Source organism: Myodes glareolus, chromosome 9 (assembly GCF_982192425.1).
Source record: "Myodes glareolus chromosome 9, mMyoGla1.1, whole genome shotgun sequence".
NCBI lineage: Eukaryota > Metazoa > Chordata > Mammalia > Rodentia > Cricetidae > Myodes > Myodes glareolus.
Window position 1 is genome coordinate 20,997,249 of NC_142034.1, and position 19,564 is coordinate 21,016,812.

A 19,564-nucleotide genomic window follows, 5' to 3' on the forward strand; every position below is an offset into this window, starting at 1 on the left:
CACCAGGTATACACCGGGACTTGGGAGTCCAAAATGCAGCACCAAGCCACCTCAGTCAGGGGTTTATTTTTTTCATATTGTCTTTTTTTAAATTTATTATGTATATAATATTTTTTCTGCGTGTATGCCTTAAGGCCAGTAGAGGGCACTAGACCTCATTACAGATGGTTGTGAGCCACCATGTGGTTGCTGGGAATTGAACTCAGGACCTTTGGAAGAGCAGGCAGTGCTCTTAACCACTGAGCCATCTCTCCAGCCCTCAGGCAGGAGTTTATAAAGGCAAAGAACACAAAGTTACATTCCATCTATGTTTAAGCGGAAGGTTATCTTGAGCAAAACAAGCTTCTGTTTAACAGAAGCAGGGGCAGCAGTTGACCTTATGACCTTGCATAAACAACAGTTGTGTTAAAATTGTATCAAGACCAGACTATTACAAAAAATAACCCTTAAAAGCCTTAACATTGGGAGGTCCGTTGTTGCTTTATAATTCTCTTAAGCACAGTAATTTTAAACTTTTAAACATTAGGTAAACCATCAATAGAACATTAGCCACCACAAGATTACGAGAGAACCTGTTTCCAAAAGCACTACCTGTTCTTTGGGAAGATCAGAGTTCAGTGCTCAGCCCTTGGGCCAGCAGCCTCACAACTGTCTATAAATTTGGCTCAGGGAATCTGATGCCCTCTTCTGCTCTCCCAGAACGAGTAAAAAATATTTTTTGAGAGCTGGGTGTGGTGGCACACAGCTCTAATCCCAGCACCCAGGAGGTAGAGGCAGAAAAACCTCTGTGAGTTTAAGGCCGGCTTGGCCTACAGAGTGAGTTCCAGTTTAAAAGCGGAAAATTACAAAGAGCTCCCAAGTCCCGTGCAGTTGTAATACGGGGAGAAGTGATTGGGGGCTTTCCATGGTGACACACTTTCAGCCTATCAGGGAGTTCTGTGGCTCTGGTGGTTCAGACAGGTTCTGGGCCAACCAATCAGAAGGGGGTGGATTGTGGTTTACACCAGTGGGAGGGGTTTGTGGGGTTGCCGTCTAGCCTTAGGAAATTGTGGGTAGCAATATGGCAGGCTGGAACAAATGGAGTCTCTGCTGCTAACTAGACTCTAATACACCCACTCCAACAGTGGCTCTAGCATGTCTGCCTCTCTCCCATCCCCTCTGCCTGGCCTGAGCCATTAGATCACAAGCCGAAAGATAGCCACCAAAGTCTATTCCCTTATTTGTCCAGTTCCTCCTCCATCAAAGTACTGAAGTTCAGCAATCAAAAGCTCCCTTTGGCCCACCTAATTAACACATGCAGTGAAAACTGAATGCCTCATCCTAACACAGGGTTTCCCAGTTACCTTTATAAACCACCATGTGCCTATGGTCCCGTCTGTGTCCTCTCTATCCAGAGGTAGTCCTCGTCATCCCTCCCTCCCCACCTCAGGTTGAATACCCCCCCCTTCGCCCTCACCCTCTAGTTCCTTACTTTGCCTGATTCCCTGCCTTTTGTCCTGAGAACCTCGTCTTAGTGGTCCTGAGCTGACACCGATTCTTTCAGCAGAGCCCTGTTCTGATCCACTCCATCACTAGAACCACCTCTGGGAGTTTCGGGATCTGTTGGTCAGGGCGGCACACTCTGGGGTAGAACAGTGAACTAATCTGATTCAGGGCGCCTTAGAGTTTCTATTTCTGTGAAGAGACACCATGACCACAGCAACTCTTATAAAGAAAATATTTAATTGGGGTGACTTGTTTACAGTTCAGAGGTTCAGTCCGTTATCATCATGACAGGGAGCATGGCAGCCTGCAGGCAGACGTGGTGCTGGAGCTGAGAGTGACACATCTTGGCCAGAAGGCAGCAGGAAGTTGATTATCGCACTGAGTGACACTTGACATCTCAACCCCGCCCCCACAGTGACACACTTCCTCCACAAGACCACACCCACTCCAGTAAGGCCACACCTCCTAACAGGGCTGCTCCTTTTGGGGGCCATTTTCTTTCAAACCACCACACACGGTATAGTTCCCCAAAGAAACTGGTATCCTGGAATAAAAACAAATGGTTGTAAACTCCTGTTATGGCCTAGACATTGATGAAGGAGTAGTGGACCCAAGAGACAGGCAGCCTTTATTACGCTGCGGCCCAGTTCCATTCTGCACAGGGAACCTTTTCCCACCATTATGACAGGGCTCTAGCCTCCCCTAGACCTCTTCCAAGGCGCCGGGCAGGATTTGGGCCTCACTCTTAAGTGTTCGGGGATGTCAGCAGCCCACTGGTCAGACATACTTCCCAAGAAAGTCAGATGGCAGGGCCTGTGACAGACAGTCAGATGGCAGGGCCTGTGACAGTCAAATGGCAGGGCCTGTGACAGTAAGTAGAGCTGGTGCAATTCTTACGGATTCAGTTCGTCTTCTTCCAAGCTAAAATCTGAGAGACATTCTTCCTCCCTTTGGCCAGGCTGAAGGCAGTTGACCTGTGGGATGAAGGCCCACCAGGGCGGTGGAGAGGACACACTGCAGTTACTCCGGGGTTGATATTCCCTAACCTAACCATGGTTCCTAACTCACCGCTGCTTGGGCTGAGCCAGGATAGAATCTGTGATCACGCCTAAACTTCTGCAGAGGGATTTGGGGGTGGGTAATTCAGCCAGAAAGTTTATATCAGAGTGGAGAGCCTTCCCACTGGCCTGGGAAAACATCTGCATGCCACGCGGACTCACAGGCATGGCTACCATGTTGCAGGGATCCACCTCACAGAGCAACACAGAGAAGATGCTTAGCTGACTTCTCCCAGAGCCGCTTTTATCATCTGTATTATGGTTTGCAAGAAGGGCCTTCCTCTTGGGGCAGGAGAGGTGGCTCAGCAGTTAAGATCACGTGCTGCTCTTCCAGAGGTCCCGAGTGTGGTTTCCAGGACCCACGTGGTGCGGCTCACAACCAACCACTTGTTATTCTGGCTCCAAAGACCTGATGCCTCTGGCTTCCTGGGGCATCTGCACTCATGTGCACATAACCAACCATACCCGTGCCCTGGCACAGCTGGGCACACAGTGGTGATTTTAAAGTGGAAGTTATTCTGATAGTCCCCTCTCTATTGGCGAATCTACAGCAGCAAACTGATTCCAGAGTCCGGCGCTGACTGCTTCCTCGCACAGTCACAGAGGGACGGACTTGTTTTTATTTTTTTATTTTTTGGTTTACTTGCTTTTGAGACAGTGTCTCACTGTGTAGCCCTGGCTGTCCTGGAACTCACTCTGTAGACCCAGGCTGGCCCCAAACTCACAGAAATCTGCCTGCCTCTGCCTCCTGAGTATTGAAATTAAATTCGCCATCACACAGGGCAAAGGCTGGACTTCTTTCTGGGCAGTGGTGGTGCACATCTTTAATCCTAGCACTTGGGAGGCAGAGGCAGGTGGATCTCCGGGAGTTTGAGGCCAACCTGGTCTACGGAGCTAGTTCTAGGACAGCCGGAGCTACACAGTAAAACTCTGTCTCAAAAAAAACAAAAAACAAAAAACAAACAAACAAACAAAAAAGGGCAAATGAACACCACAGCTACTACCCTCACTCTCTCACTTTGCTGCAGACTACCCTAACCTCTCTGCGGTGATGCCACCTTGCTGCTGACCAAGCTTCTGTTTGCCTTGTGTCTCCACTGAATTCCTTCCAGCAAGAAGAGAAGAAGAGAGAGCCACGGAGAAACACTTGCCCAGGAGATCCCTGCTGAAGCTGAACTAAACCATTGCTCTCCATGGAGGAACTTTACTTTCTGAGATGGTGGCCACTCTACCTGTTCAAAGCAAATACCTTCAAAGTCCTGGGGTGCATTAGGTGATCAAAAATCCCCACATGAAGCTGGGTGGTGGTGGTGCAGCCTTTAATCCCAGCACTCAGGAGGCAGAGGCAGGTGGATCTCTGTGAGCTCGAGGCCAGTCTGGTCTACAAAAGTTAGTGCCAAGACAGGCTCCAAAGCTACACAGAAACCCTGTCTCGAAAAAATAAAGACAAAAAAAAATCCCCACATGACATTCTCGAGACAGAACACACGTTGGCCATGACTACTGTAAAGGAATCGTCTATGTAATTGTGACAGCTTTCTTGAGACAACTTGGGCAACCTATTCTCTGATTAAGACATTTATATAACCGACTTATAGGAAGGTCTTCAGCAAAAAGAAACAAGAACAAAAAGATTATAGAAAGGTCCTTTGCTGGAGAGACAGGGAAATGCAGTGGTTTAAATAGAGACGTAATAGAGACGGTTTCCCTGGTGGTACACATCAGAGAGCTGCCCTGTTCCGTGTGTTCTTAGGAGTCATGCAGAAAGTTCTGGAGAAGCCACTGCTCAGGCAGCCTGGCTTCCTGAAGCAGGAACCTCCGCCCATCCTGGGGCCACAGTCATGGTCAAGCTCTTAGTGACCTCAGGTCTCTTCAGACTCCACACAAGGGGGCAGAAGACAGGGCTCGTAGTTCAGGAAAAGCCCCCCAAACTGCCTTACTTCAGTGCACTTCCTGTCTGCACTTCCTTGAGAATGCTGCCCAGTGCAGTTCTGCTGGCTGGGTGGGTCCTGACTACCCCAGAAGGGACACCCAGGGCTCGGTCCCCACGCACCTGGATTAAACTCTGCAGGTCTTCTTCACCTTCGGCATCGATGGACTCTTCACCGGGTCTGTACTCCACCGCGACCTTGCCACTCTCTGAAAGTGAGAGGCTCAATTCAGGGGTGTTCTTGTTCTCAAACTTCCACATCAAACACAGTCGCGCCAATGAGTCTTTACAGTCTCTAGAGGCTGGAGGAGAGCGTGTCTCCAGAGACGCCACATCTCACACTGCAGTTATTAACAGGACTGTCATTTCATTCACTCTAACAGTGTCCCCAGGAGACGGGGAGACCCTCTAGCCTGAGATGAAGGGCAGCTTAGTAACCCTACATGTCTACAGGTCACTCTAGCTATGACACGGGAAGTCAGTACGCAAACCCAGATGTCCAAAACTCATCAACTCTCTTAGTGCCGGGCAAGCAAAGGAGCAGGACCTGCAGCGACGAGGCAAACCCGTGACATCGATACCCAAGGAACAAGAGCGTTTGCTGCCACTTTTCTCCTACACCCGACAAAGAACAAACCCGAGACCACCGCTGTGGGAGTTGCATGAATGAAAGCATAATCCGGAATGTTCCAGATAGCAGCATTTTCATACTATTTATATTTTAAAATGAACTTTCAGCTCGCCGAGATTCAAGCGCTCAGAATAACTGAGAAAGGCTCACCCAGAACAACGATGGCCAGCTTCTGGAAGGCATCTGCCAAAGCGCTCTGGATTGCCAGCTTCTGTGCAGTCTTCCTCTTCATCAGAAACGAGGACTGTCCTGGAGCCAACCACACAGATGGATGTCACAACCCGAACGGGGACTGCCAAGAGGCTGTGTTTGCTATAGAAGCATGAAGACCGGTGTTTGCATATGATGCCCGTGTAACAGCTGGGCCTGACTCTGTGCATGTCTGCAATCCCAGCAGTGAGTGGGGTCGAGACGGGGGTCTGCTATCTTCTAGCTGGACGAAAAGAAAGACAAGCGCCAGGCTCAGGGAGAGCCCTTACCTCGAATGAATAAAGAGGACAGTACACCCAACACCCTCTTCTGGCTTCTGGGCTTACACACACACACAGGCCCACACACCTTATGTGCACACACACATTTGCATACACTACACACAAGTGCATCATATACCAAAAATAAAAACATAAGTAAATACTTACATGGATAGCAATTATTCTTTGTTTAAAAAGAAAATTCCTTTATGATTCCGTCTGAGATCACTATTTGGGTAACTAAAGGTACGCACAGCACAAGGAGCTGCCGAATGGCTCTGTTGAGCGCACATAATGACAGGGCTCATTATCTTACATGCCTGGTGTGTTTTGAAGTTCCCCATGTAGTAACTATGGGGTCCAAATGAGGAACAGGTACAAGGCTCCTATCACTGGCCAGTTCCAAATTGACAGGTCTTCCTGCAGACTCTGCTTGCTGTAGCTCAGGGCTGGACTCACACCGAGCAAGGTCAGGTGATGGCGCTGATGACTGGCCCTGTCTATCCAGCAGTCTCAGGAGTCTACTCCACACCCTCCACTAACACTTTATCTCTGACTTGGACCCCTCATGCTGAGAACCATGAATCCTAGGGAAAAAAAAAACCACCTAAACTAGGGGCCGGAGACGTGGCTCAGTGGTTAAAAGCACTGGCTGTTCCTTTCAGAGATCCTGACTTCAATTCCCAGCAATCATATGGTGGCTTATAACCATCCGTAATGAGATCTGGTGCCCTCTTCTGGCTTCCAGGCAGTACACTGTATACATAATAAATAAATCTTAAAAAAAAACCCTTAAAGATGCGTCTGTGTGTGTTTCTCTGTGTCACTTGTACAGGTGCCTGAGGAGAAGAGAGGCATGAGACCCTACTGGCTCTGCAGTGACAGGTGGGTTCAGGTGGGACCTGACGTGGGTCCTTTGCAAGAGCAGTCTGTTCTGACACTCTGAGCCACTTCTGCTGGGACAGCCGAAGGCTGAGATAAAGGACTCTGACCAATTATTCCAACACAAAGCAAGTCCTTAACCAAAAACTACAGGCACGGGAGTTCCCGCCTCCCCTAACCACAGGACAGGAGGGCAGTTCTACTGTGCATGAAAGGGTTTTTGTCAGGCACGCGCTTACGTGAAAATCTATATTATAATCTATATAAAAATTCTGCCTAGGACTTCAGTAGTTTGGCAATGGAAGGGCCTGACTAGTAGCTGACAGAGCGAAGAGATGGAAGAAATGACAGCAGACAGACAGATGGACACACTGCTGCCGCCCTCCCTCCGCTGAGGACAGACCTTCCTCCTCCGGCTGGTGCAGAGGCTCCTCAGCGATGCCGACTCCAGGGCTCTTGCACCCGTAGGGCGGCAGAACCACCTCTACAGCACAGAAGAACTTGAAGCTCCGCCTCTGCATAGGCCCCGTGAGAGCCTCGTCCTCCGGTCCAGGGAGCTCCTGCAGCTGGGAGGGGTTGGATTCGAGTCCTTCTAGAGTTGATTTCATTACCTCTGAGAACCAAACCCAAGGTTTCACCGCTGCTAGGCAAGCTCTCCACCACTCAGCCCCAGCCCCACCTTGCCTAAGATTCCAATGGAAAAACAAAAAAACTAAACCCCAGGTCTCAGCTAACAGCTGGAGCATTCTAGAGATTCCAGAGCAAGTAAGATTTGCAAGGGGTACCACTTTAGGGAGTCAAGTCTCACTGAACACACAGACACTAGGAAACTATGGACCCCATCAGCTAGTGAACTGGGAAGGGTTTTCCTAACTCTCAGACACGTCCACCTAGCCTCACCCTGCTGGCCCCTGACATGTCCTCCCCGAAGTCCAGGATTCTAATGGGGAAGGAGAGCCACTTACCCTGATGATCCTTTTTGACCATCCATTGAAGCCAAAGTAGTAGTTTGCCAGTTCTTGGCACCGTGAGCTGTTTAGAGCGAAGGTCCGGTGCTGCAGTGCTTTATGTCTGGTGCTGAGACGAACCTGCAGTCAGGAGAGACACAGAAATATCACAGCTGGTCAGAGTCTATCTTGGAGATACTTGAGGTCAACCAGTTCCAGCTCCGTAAGTGACAGTGACGATCAGGTGGATGGAAGGATGTCCTAAGTTTTGCATCAGAGTGAGCTCCAAGAGCTGGAGAGATGGCTCAGAGGTTAAGAGCACTGGCTGCGCTTCCAGAGGTCCTGAGTTCAGTTCCCAGCAGCCACATGGTGGCTCATAACCAGCTATAATGAGATCTGGTGCCCTCTTCTGGTGTGTGCGCAGGCATGCAAGCTAAATAAATAAATAAATATTTAAAAAACAAAAACAAAGTGAGCCCCAAACACATGCTATCTGCCCATCTAAGCCTCAGTGCTGTCCTCCGTCATTTTGGGATCCCTGTTAAGTGGCAGGTTGCCCTGGGGGCTGGGGAGCAAGCCCGGTTGGTGGGGTGTTTGCTTGGCATGCAGGAAGTCCGTGGTTCAGGCCTGAGCACCGTTGAACTGGGTGTAGAGTTGAAGAAAATAACCAAGAAGCCCTGCAGAAAGAGTCAGGTTGTGAGGTAGCAAGGATATTGTTTCGGGTTTCCAATCTGGTAGCTCCTACTTGAGATCATGCCCCAAGAACATGGAGATGAGATGAACCTTATAGCTACCCAGCTCCAAGTCAACAACCCCTGTTACAAGCTGGGCACCTATAGACAGGGTTGAGCATACACAACCCCTGTTACAAGCTGGGCACCTATAGACAGGGTTGAGCACCGTGGTATGCTTTTTGTTTTTTCTTTCTTTTTCAAGACAGTGTTTCTCTTTGTAGTCCTAGACTTATTCTGTAGAACTCAGAAATTTCCCCCCGCCTCTGGCTCCTGAGGACTGGGATTCACGGTGTGTGCCACCAGGTCCAGTGGTGCACATTTTTAATCTCAGCACTCAAGAGGCAGAGGCTAGCAGAGCTCTTTGAGTTCCAGGCCAGCCTGGTCTACATAGAGAATTCCAGGCTAGCCAAAGCTACATAGTGAGACCTTGTCTAAAGTAAATCATAACATATATGCACACACACACTGTACATGTTACTGTGCATTCCTTACACCACTAACTTCTTAGAAGTCTCCATTACTAGAAAGTTCTATGGATTCATAAAACCCGAATCATACAAAGAAAGTCAATGCATTAACTATTCATGGCTTCTGTTTATGTGTCTTCTCCCTCTGTCACCCCTTGGAGCTCGAGATGGCCACTGGTTACGAGTGTGTACTGCTCTTGGAGAGGACTTATGTTCAGTTCTTGGCATTCAAGTCACACGGCTGACAACCACCTATAACTCCAGTTCCAGGGGATCGGACACCTTCTTCTCCCTGGGTACCAGCATGCACATACCCACACACGGACACATACATATACACGTAACTTTAACACCTAAAGTTCCTTTGCAAAAAAAAGGGAAGGGAAGGGAAGGGAAGGGAAGAAGAAGATGGTTGTGAGCCACCATGTGGTTGCTGGGAATTGAACTCAGGACCTTTGGAAGAGCAAGCAGGGCTCTTAACCACTGAGCCATCTCTCCAGTCCCTCCTTGAATTGTTTTTATAACATAATATTGAATGTTTCTTTTGTTTGTGTGTGTTTTTCCTGCACGTGCACCTGTGAATCACATGCATGCCTGGTGCTTAGGCTGAAAAGGAACGTGGAATCTCTAGGAACTGTAGTTACTGGAAGTGATAACGAGCCATCATGTGGGTGCTGAGAATCAAACTTGGGACCTCCGGAAGAGCAGGCAGTGTTCTTAGCGACTGAGCCATCTCTCCAGCTCCAGTATCTTAACTGTGATTTCCTTCACCACTCTATCAAAACCTAAAGCTTATGAAATGGTCTCATTGTCCCAAGAGCACTGGAAACTCATGCTTTGTAATCTTCCCAGTACCACATACAATATCTACCTGACTGAGACACGATCACAGGCTAAAAACATACAAAGTCCAATAATTAAAGGATGACAGGCACTCGGAAGTGGATGATGTAGAAGGTCTTGAACAGTGTACAGAAGTAGAGATAGTGCGCTTGGAGTCACTACTGACTAGAATTCTCAATCAAGGGTCAGTGGAGGGGGAAAGCAATAGGGACAAGAGTAGACCATGGTCAGCAGCAAGGCAGATCAAGTAGCCAGTCAGAAACTGAAATGGACAGGTAGTGGAAATGAGATGTTGTCCTGCGGCTCTGGGCAAGTTACATGGTTTGCTGTTAACATGGAATGGAGATTAATAAGGATGCTTCTAGGACCTAAGGGAGTTCTGGACAGGCTGTTTGAGAATGAAGACAATCAGCATCCGTCATGTTACAGCTATCCGTTTATCAAACTCACATTTTAAATCCAAATAAAATAGAAAACGCTTATGGATATGTCTTAAATTTTAAGGCAACATAATGGCGTGGTATTTTCATCGTTACACTTGGGTTTGATCAGTTACTATCATGATGAACCTTGGATTACCAGCCATCCCGAGTTTGAGTTTCTTCATCTAGGAATGCCTGGAGGCTCAGTGAAAACGCACCTGGAAGCGCCCTGTAAACCAGAGAGCCGCACAAACGCTAGCTCACTGTGGTTCTGGGAACTTCATTCCAAATCCTGCATTTGCACCCACCTTCACGGGCGAAGTCTGAAAAAGAGGCTTCCCGTCACATGCCTTTTGGGCTTTCTGCGCGTCCCTCGATGAGTAAAACTTGATGATGGCATAGAAACCAGGGCGAGCCACTGCAGCGTTCGGGAAGACTCGGACTGAATACAGAAGGCCAAACTGGGAGAACACCGCGGCCAGAGAATGCTGTGGGAGGCCCACGACGTGAGTGCTCATTCCCAGCCACCGAGAAAACCCAGCTCCCACGAGTCCCCGTCCTCTCCACGCGGAGCACTTGTCCCTGCAGGAACAGGGGCTTCCTCCGAGGTGACAAGCGCGGGTGGCTAAGGGCGCCCGCTTGACTCACCAACAACCGGTTCCCCCTCCGCGCGGGCCCCCGCCTCCGGTTCCCTTCTCCCTTCCCTCCACGCGGCCACTCACACTTAATGCCTCAGCTGGGGGACCGGCGCTCAGCTCCCACACCAACAAAACTTTATCACTCTGGGTGGGAACCGCGAAAGAAATCAACTCCGCCATAGTAAAGCCACTGCGCCTGCGCAAGGAACTACCGCGAACTTCGAATTAGGAGTCGCACAGAAGGGGTGGCGCTAGATGAGAACGGGGAGGAGCCCAGTCTCCAGGGCCTCCCTAAAATTTAACAGAGCAGGTATTTCAGTGTCACTCTACACATATTCGGACACACCCTACTGGGTCTAGGTGACATCTTTTGTTTTGATTTTCGAGACAAGATTTCTCTTGTGGCTTTGGTGCCTGTCCTGGAACTAGCTCTTGTAGCCAGGCTGGCCTCGAACTCAGAGATCCGCCGGCCTGTCTCTGCCTCCTGAGTGCTGGGATTAAAGGCGCGCGCCAACACAGCCCGGCACTAGGTGACATCTTTAAATAAACAACGTTAAAACTCGTTCTCATAACACAATAATCGTTGTGTATCCAGGCACCAAGCTTATCAAGACAAACATCAATCCCGTTTAGCTATAACCACTAAAACCAATGAGTCTGCACTAATTTATCTCCGTGGAAACAAATCTCTAACAAAAATTAGTAACTAGTCTTGCCTTCTATGTAGCTAATTTAAAGACTTTAAACAGACTCTCTGTAATAAACTGAAATACACGCCAAAGCACACACAGTACATTTAGGGAACAGTAAAAACTAAAACTGAAAAAACACTTTGGTAGCAGTAGCTTAGCTGTACTACAACTATGAGCCTTACAATTCTTATTTTAAACCGTTTGATGTCCCCGAGGGGGTGCACCGTTCCTGGAGGTACTGCAATACCAGGTCGATGCGTGGAGTGGACGGAGCAAGCTCCTATTCCAACTCCTAGTTCCAAAAATCCATTTAATATGTTGTCCTCGGATAGAGGACGTATCAGATATTAAACTGATAAGAACAGATACTACACTTGATCTTAGCCAAAAGGCCGAGAAGCGATAACTCTGCATCGACACGAGCCCGCTACACTCACCTGCGCGCACACATTCACATCGCGGTCGCCCACGCTCACGCCGCCGCGGACACGCGCCCGACACCGACTCTACCTACACTATCCTGACCACCGCCTCGTCTCCGGGGAAACCCTGTGAGATCAGCGTGGGCCGAGGAGTTATCGATGCTCTTTTCGCTCCCAGAGTTCCTGGGAGCCGCGGCCACGTCTTCATTTGCATGCCCCGCCCAGTACGCATTCTGTCTCTGCGCTGCGGAGGGCCCCGTGAACACTGGTCTTCCTCGGCTGTTCTGTCAGGTTCTTCGCAATCTTTCAGACACAGAATTGACAGTAGCCACCACAAGAAGTACTCTCACTCTTTCTCCCTTCCCTTTCCTGTTCCCCTCACTTTATATATATGGTTCAGAGTATTTTGTTGTCAAGTGGCAAGATCAACAATGGGTTTGGGTAGGACTTCGATGGTGAGTATAACCCTCGGGTAATGCACACTTTGACCAACTCAAGGGATAGAAGGATTCTTGAGTAAAAGAGCCTTTCGATTTCCAGCATACACATGTATGTATATATGTAAACCTTCAGTTCCAGGGGAGCTAACCGGCACACACACATGCAGGAAAAACATTAATACACATTAATATATAAATCTAAAATATACTAAATATAAAATATAAATAGAAAGACCCGGATAAATCCAGGCCCCTCTAGCAGGGATCTTGACCTTCCCTGGGGTGGGGTCAACCAATTGGCGGGCTTTCTCGGAGGTGGAGTTTGGACTGAGGCAACCCCCAGGGAAGGGAGCTTTGAAATGAAGCTTTCCGCCTAACATTCCAAAAACGGAGGCCAGTGGGCTGGAGTGAAGCCCCCTAACTAAACAATCCCAGACTCTTTGTATAAAAGGGTGCCAGGGAGCTGAGGTGATGCTTTTAACCAAACAACACTAAGGAACTCTGTCTCAAAACAAACAAACAAACGAAAAAGAGTTCTGGCCCAAGCTACTGAAGGACACAGTCCCATGCTGAGTTCGAGAAACAAATTTGCGGAGAGGTGTGTGCCCTGTTCTGAGATCAGTTTGGGAGTGGCAAGCTGGGAATAGGTGTCCGACAGCCACGGTCAAATGACAGCTAAGTAGTAGCAGGCAATATGCTGGGATGAGACCTGCCTGCAGATTTTTTTGTGTCCCCACAGTGCCCAAATAAATGACAGAGATGTCCTATGAATTGAAAAAGCTCGACCAATGTCGCGCCCGCCTCGCCAGCAAGGAAGAACGCAACGCCGGAACTCTTCTCACAAGCAGTTTTATTCAGGACCTTTTTCACAGTTCTCTTTTCCTTCTCTTCCCCAGGCAAGCCTCTCCCAGCCCTGATATAGCCAAGGGCTGCCAATCCAGGTTCGCTACGTAGGCACTGCCCATAGGCCCACGCTAATACAAGCAGCTTACGATGATCGTAGCATGAGCAGGGTCGAAGCCAAAAAAGGAGTTGTTTGTGTCCGAGAGCATCCGCTTTCGGGATCGCGGAAGCCGGATGCCAGCGCCATTTTCTAGGTGCGGCTCCTGTATACTCCATATGGCTCTCCACAGACCAATAGCTTAGGCTAGTTTCTAACTAGTTCTTATAACTTCAATTGCCCATTTCTATTAATTTACTTTCTGTCTCATGATTTTGTTACCTCGTCTCCACGTGGCCCAGCCTGCTTGCTTTGCGTTGCGTGGCGTCTCCGACTTCTTCTTCCCAGTGTTCTCTCTGTCCTGAAAATCCTGCCTACCTATTGGTCAGTTAGCTTTTTATTAAACCAATCACAATGACGTATTTTCACACAGTGGAGTGAAAATACTGTTAGTGGCATTAGAGATTGAAGCCAAGGTTTTGAGCATTCTAGGCAAGTGCTCTACCATGGAGCTATGCCTTCGGCCTTTCTTAATACTTTTAAACAGGGCCTGGCTAAGTTGTCTAGGACTTGAATTTGTGATTTTCCTGCCTCAGCTTCCAAAGTACCTGGAATTACACCCATAGGCCACTGTGCCCTGCTGGGAGTTTTTTTTTACAACATGTTAACAACTTGTAGCCAGAGACCACCAGAAATGTACCAATAGTGAAGCAAATTCGGCTTTTCCTTGGGGCACCTTGGTGAGATTGTGTTAAGAACGGCTTGGCATGTGGTCTTGTGACAGATGCTTTGAGGACAGTAAGTAAGGCTTTCCTTTGAACAGGGTGTTTTTAAGAAGTGAGGTCGAACTGCATGGTAGTGGCACATACCTTTAATCCCAGCACTCAGGAGGCAGAGGCAGGCGGATCTCTGTGAGTTCGAGTCCAGCCTGGTCTACAGAGCAAGTTCCAGAACAAGCTCCAAAGCTTCAGAGAAACCTTGTCTCAACAACAGAACAGAACAAAAATAAAACAAAACAAAAAAGAAGTGGGGTCTGTGCGTTCTTGGAAGTGTCTGAACAGGTGACATAGGGATCTCCTCCCACAGAAGAGGGGAGAGGAGAGCAAGGCCAAGGTCGCAGTCATTAAAATGGGAACCCTCACAGGTGAATGCCAAAGTAGCTTCCAGGGCTACTTCCACCATTTCCAAATGCAAGACACATGTTGAGAGCTTTTCCCGGGTCTCAGGAGAGTAATTCCGCCCCCCCCCCCCCCCACAGGACAGGATCTCACTATGTAGACCAGGCTGGCCTGGAATGAACAGAGATCCACTCTGTTTTCAATAGAAATGCTTTTTTTTTCTTTTTTTAAGTATACAGTGGTCTACCTGCATGCATGCCTGCAGGCCAGAAGAGGGCACCAGATCTCATTACAGGTGGTTGTGAACCATGGTTGCTGGGAATTGAACTCAGGACCTCTTAACTACTGAGTCATCTCTCCAGCCCTCAATAGGAATTCTTTTGACCATATGAAAACCATGTAAATAAGGAAATGGGAGAGTAAAAGGCTCCCTTAATAGTATGTGAAACAAAGCAGGGCACTGTCTACCAGCCTGGTCTACATAGCAAGTTCCAGGACAGCAAGGACCACATAAAACCTGTCTCAAAAACAAAGCAAAACAGAAGGATGTGAAACAGTCACCATGGCACCCTTCAGCTGTGTCACCCAAAAACGAAGTCATCTTTCTAGATGGTGAACAGAAAGACAAAAGACCATCTTACTCTGATTATTGTTTTTGTCCAACACAAAAAATACAAAAGACAAGGTAGTGGGCATCTTTAATCCCAGCACTCAGGAGGCTGTGGCAGGCAGATCTCTCTGAACCAAGTTCCAGGCTGACCAGGCTACATAATGAGACCTTGTCTCAAAAACCAAAGCCAGTTGTTTGTGCTACTCACACTTCTGCAAGCATCGTGAACATTCCTGTGACCTGCCTCGACTCTCTGCAAGAAATGCGGCAAGCATCAGCCCAGCAAAGTGACACCAAATACAAAGGGCAGAGATTCTCTGTGTGCAGGGATAGCGGTGTCATGGCGGGAGGGAGAGTCTGCGGTGGGCAGACTCCTCCTGTTTGGAACAGAAAGGCTGAGAGACAAGAGGGAAAGAGGGCTGTGCTGAGGCGGGAGCGTTCCAGCTCAGGTGCAGATCTCACGGTGCTGGCTGGTTGGAGATGCATTTGGACCTAGGAGGCTGGACAAAGAGAAGGGGGCCAAGCGATCCAGCTCTAAATTGGCTTTGCTACAGTGAAACCATGAGTCGTCACTCGAAGAGCAAACAGAGACAGAAATTTCAGGCTGTGCATAGTGTTCAGGCCTGTAATCCTAGCACTCAGGAGAGGAGGATTAGCTAGAATTCAAGGCCAGCGCAGAGAGAGAAGCAGCCAACAGAATTAAAGAGTAAGGCTCTGTCTTTAAAAAAAAAATCAATCATAAATTTTGTTTCTGATTTGAGATGGAGTCTTAATCCCAGGTGCTGGGATTACTGGCCTGCTCCACCATGCTTGGCAGAATTAAAAATATTTCAGTTATGGGGATTGAGAGATGGGTCAGCAGTTCTGTAGCTGGGTGGTGGTGGCGCACGCCTCCCAGCACTCAGGAGGCAGAGACAAATGAATCTCTGTGAGTTCGAAGCCAGCCTAGTCTACAAGAACTACTTTTTTAAAAAAAAAGATTTATTTGTAAGGCTAGAGAGATGGTTCAGAGGTTAAGAGCACTGGCTGCTTTTCCAGAGGTCCTGAGTTCAATTCCCAGCAACCACATGGTGGTTCACAGCCATCTGTATGAGATCTGGTGCCCTCTTCTGGCCTGCAGACACACATGGAAGGAATGTTGTATACTGAATAAAAATCTTTTAAAAAAGATTTATTATGTATACAACATTCCTTCCATATATGCTTGCTGCCAGAAGAGGGCGCCAGATCTCATCATTGATGACTGCAAGAAGAGCAGTCAATGCTCTTATCCTCTGAGCCATTTCTCCAGCCCCTACAAGAGCTACCTCTAGGACAGGCTCCAAATCTACAGAGAAACCCTGTCTCGAAAAACAAAACAAGGGGGCTGGAGAGATGGCTCAGAGGTTAAGAGCATTGCCTGCTCTTCGAAAGGTCCTGAGTTCAATTCCCAGCAACCACATGGTGGCTCACAACCATCCGTAATGGGGCCTGGTGCCCTCTTCTGGCCTGCAGGCATACACACAGACAGAATATTGTATACATAATAAATAAATAAATAAATAAATAAATAAATATTAAAAAAAAAGAAAAACAAAACAAAAAAAGAATTTGCTCTGATTTTGTAGGGAACCTAAGTTCTGTTCCCAGCACCTACTGCAGGCTGCTCAGAACCTCCTGTAATTCCTGCTGCATGAGCAGCGTCCTCTTCAGGCCTCTATGGGTGCCTACACTTTAGTGCTCGTACCCACACATACATAATTAAAAATAAATTTTAAATTAAAAAAGTATAAATTCAGCCAGGCAGTGGTGGTGCACACCTTTAATCCCAGCACTCGGGAGGCAGAGGCAGGCGAATCTCTGTGAGTTCAAGGCCAACCAGGCTACAAGAGCTAGTTCCAGTACAGTCTCCAATGCTACAGAGAAAATTTGTCTGGGGGGGGAATGATATAAGCTCAAGAATGTGTTTCAGATATTGTTAGTCAACACCCATAGTGGCAGAGGAAGTAAAATCGAAACCACTATCAGATCAGGAAGTAGGTGTGACAGACTGGGACCGTGAGAGAGATCACATAAAGTGAGGGTCTCCATTCAAACACTGGAGTAGACTTTTACATCCTAAGAACAATGGAAATGCGGGGTGTCTAGTGCTATGGCTCAATAGTAGAATGTGTCCCTGGAATACATGGGAGACAGAGATCAACGAAGTAAATCCACACTTTTCGTTTTTGCTTTTTTTTTTAAATTATAACTTTAGTTTTATTGCATAAATGTTTTACCTTCATGTATGTTTGCCACATGTGTGCCTGGTCCCTGTGGCGCTCAGAAGAGGACATCAGATCCCCTGGAGCAGATCCTCTGGAGCAGGGGCTACAGGTGGCTGTGAGCCACTGTGTTGGTCCAGGGAACAGAGACCAAGTGAAAGATCCACTGTGGTGTGACCCTGGCAGGTCCCCTGGCAGGTGGGAGACCATGGTGCATGAGTGAGAGACAGTTATGCATTGTGGAGAGAGCTTGGGTATAGAGTTTAATGGGTAAGGGGATTATGGAGGGGAGGGAGAAACAGAGAGAGGAAAGGGAAAAGGGAGAAGTGAGAGGTAATGATTACCTCTTCAGAAGGAGGAAGGACAGAGAAAGAAGATGGAGAGGAGGAGATCAGCTTGCTTGAGTGACAAGAAGGTGTGTGTGTGTGTGTGTGTGTGTGTGTGTGTGTGTAGGGGGTGGGAGATTGGGAGTGGGTGGAACTTGTCTCTTAAAGGGATGGGATACCCAGGTGACAGGGAAGGTCAGCAAAACAACACCAGGTCCTCTGGAAGAGCAGTCAATGTTCTTTTTTTAAACATTTATTTATTATGTATACAATATTCTGTTTGTGTATATGTCTGCAGGCCAGAAGAGGGCACCAGACCCCATTAAAGATGGTTGTGAGCCACTATATGGTTGCCAGGAATTGAACTCAGGATCTTTGGAAGAGCAGGCAAATGCTCTTAACCACTGAGCCATCTCTCCAGCTCCCCAGTCAGTGTTCTTAACCAATGAGTCATCTCTCCAGACCCCACATTTTATTTTTATTTTTTTGAGACAAAGTTTCTCCAGGAATTCGATTTGTAGCTCAGACTGGCCTTGAACTTTCCTTCCTCCGCCTACAGAAAATTGAGTATTGGGATTAAAGACGTGCACTATCATCACCATGTTTAATATGTTTAAGTGTCTTCCTCCTCTTTCTTTTTAAGGTGCTGGGACTGTAGCTATGATCTCAGTTTATGCCAAGCAACACTGTTCCACTGAGCTACATCCCCAGCCAGCCTCTTTACACCCCAGCCTCTTCACACCTAGCCTCCTCACAACCTTAGCCTCCTCTGTTGACTTGCTTTTTTATTTTTATTTTTTGTTCGTTTTGTTTCATTTTTGAGACAGGGTTCCACTGTGGAGCCCCTGCTGTCCTACAACTCCCTCTCTAAACTAGGCTGGCCCCAAACTCTCAGAGATCCACCTGCCTCTGATACCCAAGCACTGGGATTAAAGGCGTGTGGCACCACCACCCGGCTTTGATTATTTTTAACAGACCCTAGATGACAAATGTGGGTATCTGTTGCCCTGGAATTTTGAGGGCAGGGTTACACTGTGCTCTATGGAGTGGGTTTAGAGCCACATAGCTAGTGTTTCAAGCTGGCCAGCTGTGACAAAACAGTGAAGGGGGATGGGAACGCTGTGGGAGGAGCGGGTGCGAGTCTGTCGGGGAGGCGTGTGTGGGGGGGGTAACACTGAAAAGTATCAGGCAGCCAAGGTAGCGGAATGCAGAGCAGGAAGTAGATACTAGGAGATGATATGAAGGGCCGATCTAGGGACCGGGTAAACAGGTAGCTGGAGTAAGGCCAACATCCAAGCACAGAGAGATCTGAACTCCGGAGGGGTCATCTGTGTGGCTGAGGAGATCAGCAGCCATGACAGGAGGACAGGTAGGAACGATGGATTCAGAGCTAGTGTTCAAGGAACTGGGGGACGTTCCGGGATAGACGTGACAAGGGAGCAGGAGGACGTTAAGGCTTACCAAGAGGGGAAAGTGGGGTGTAAGAGACAGACCTATGACGAGGGGAGAATGAGGCTTCCAAAGCTGCAGCCGAGTTAGAGTTTGGGCAAACAGATGCAGAACTGTAACATTAAACCAGAAACCAGGCAGAGTCAGGAGACCTGGGGCTTCTGGAGGAAGCTGATGAGCCCAGAGATGATGGACTCCCAAAAGCTTTTGTGTGAGTGTGGGGATCATGTGTGTCTGAGCACTAAAGGACAGAAAAAGTACATATTTTATAATATTTTAATAATTCTACTACAAAGATCATCAAATCACTGCATGGAGCAGACTGAGTAAGCTCTGTCCCGTCTCCTTGTTCCACTTAAGGTGTTCTGCTGGGACAGTAAACTGGAAAGAACAGACACGACCAGTGACATACCAAAATGCCGACAAGTAGCAGCAGCTACAAACGCCTCCTCCACAGTCACATGTGGTGAGCACCCTTGCAGTGGTGGGTGCCCGTTTCCCTGCTGTTCCTAATCCACACCCCTGCAATGTGGCTCTTACAGGTTTCTTATTCTCTCCTAGCCTTTTGCTTTCTGGGAAGCACATTCTTTTCCGGGAGGGGCGTGGCCACCACGAGCCTCAGGCAGCACACCCAGGTGTAGTTGAGAGGGCATGCCATGGCATGTGTGTGGTCAGATGGCAGCTTTTACAAGTGCTCCTTCCACTATGAGAGTCCCAGAGATCAAACTCAGGTCACCAGGCTGAGTGGCAAGAACCTTGACCGGCTGAGCCATCTTACTGGTCCCATATAGATGCACACTAGAGACTAGAGACTAGA

At 48.2% G+C, this 19,564-nt stretch overlaps 1 protein-coding gene and 1 non-coding gene across 2 annotated transcripts; both read right to left on the reverse strand.

Moving 5' to 3' along the window:
- Positions 1 to 1,703: 1,703 nt before the first annotated feature.
- On the reverse strand, positions 1,704 to 10,750 carry Rdm1 (RAD52 motif containing 1). Its single transcript, XM_085695836.2, has 8 exons — positions 10,592 to 10,750; positions 10,178 to 10,357; positions 7,422 to 7,544; positions 6,860 to 7,022; positions 5,255 to 5,353; positions 4,597 to 4,682; positions 2,383 to 2,459; positions 1,704 to 2,029 (listed from the first exon to the last, which is right to left on the reverse strand). The coding sequence occupies exons 1-8, from the start codon at positions 10,685 to 10,687 to the stop codon at positions 1,951 to 1,953; spliced, it is 903 nt and encodes a 300-aa protein (XP_085551962.2). The 5' UTR covers positions 10,688 to 10,750; the 3' UTR covers positions 1,704 to 1,950.
- Positions 10,751 to 11,412: 662 nt separating this feature from the next.
- Positions 11,413 to 11,603, reverse strand: LOC125408093 (U2 spliceosomal RNA). The gene has a single exon (XR_007234373.2). It is a non-coding gene; the product is annotated as a U2 spliceosomal RNA (small nuclear RNA).
- Positions 11,604 to 19,564: the final 7,961 nt, after the last annotated feature.

Excerpts from the sequence above, each read along its gene's own strand:
- Rdm1 (XM_085695836.2), bottom strand. The coding sequence starts at position 10,687 with ATGGCGGAGTTGATTTCTTTCGCGGTTCCCACCCAGAGTGATAAAGTT. Across the intron at positions 7,545-10,177 it reads TTCAGACTTCGCCCGTGAAG|GTTCGTCTCAGCACCAGACA; the intron begins GTGGGTGCAAAT and ends TCCTGACTGCAG. Across the intron at positions 4,683-5,254 it reads GCTGGCCATCGTTGTTCTGG|AGAGTGGCAAGGTCGCGGTG; the intron begins GTGAGCCTTTCT and ends TCTCACTTTCAG.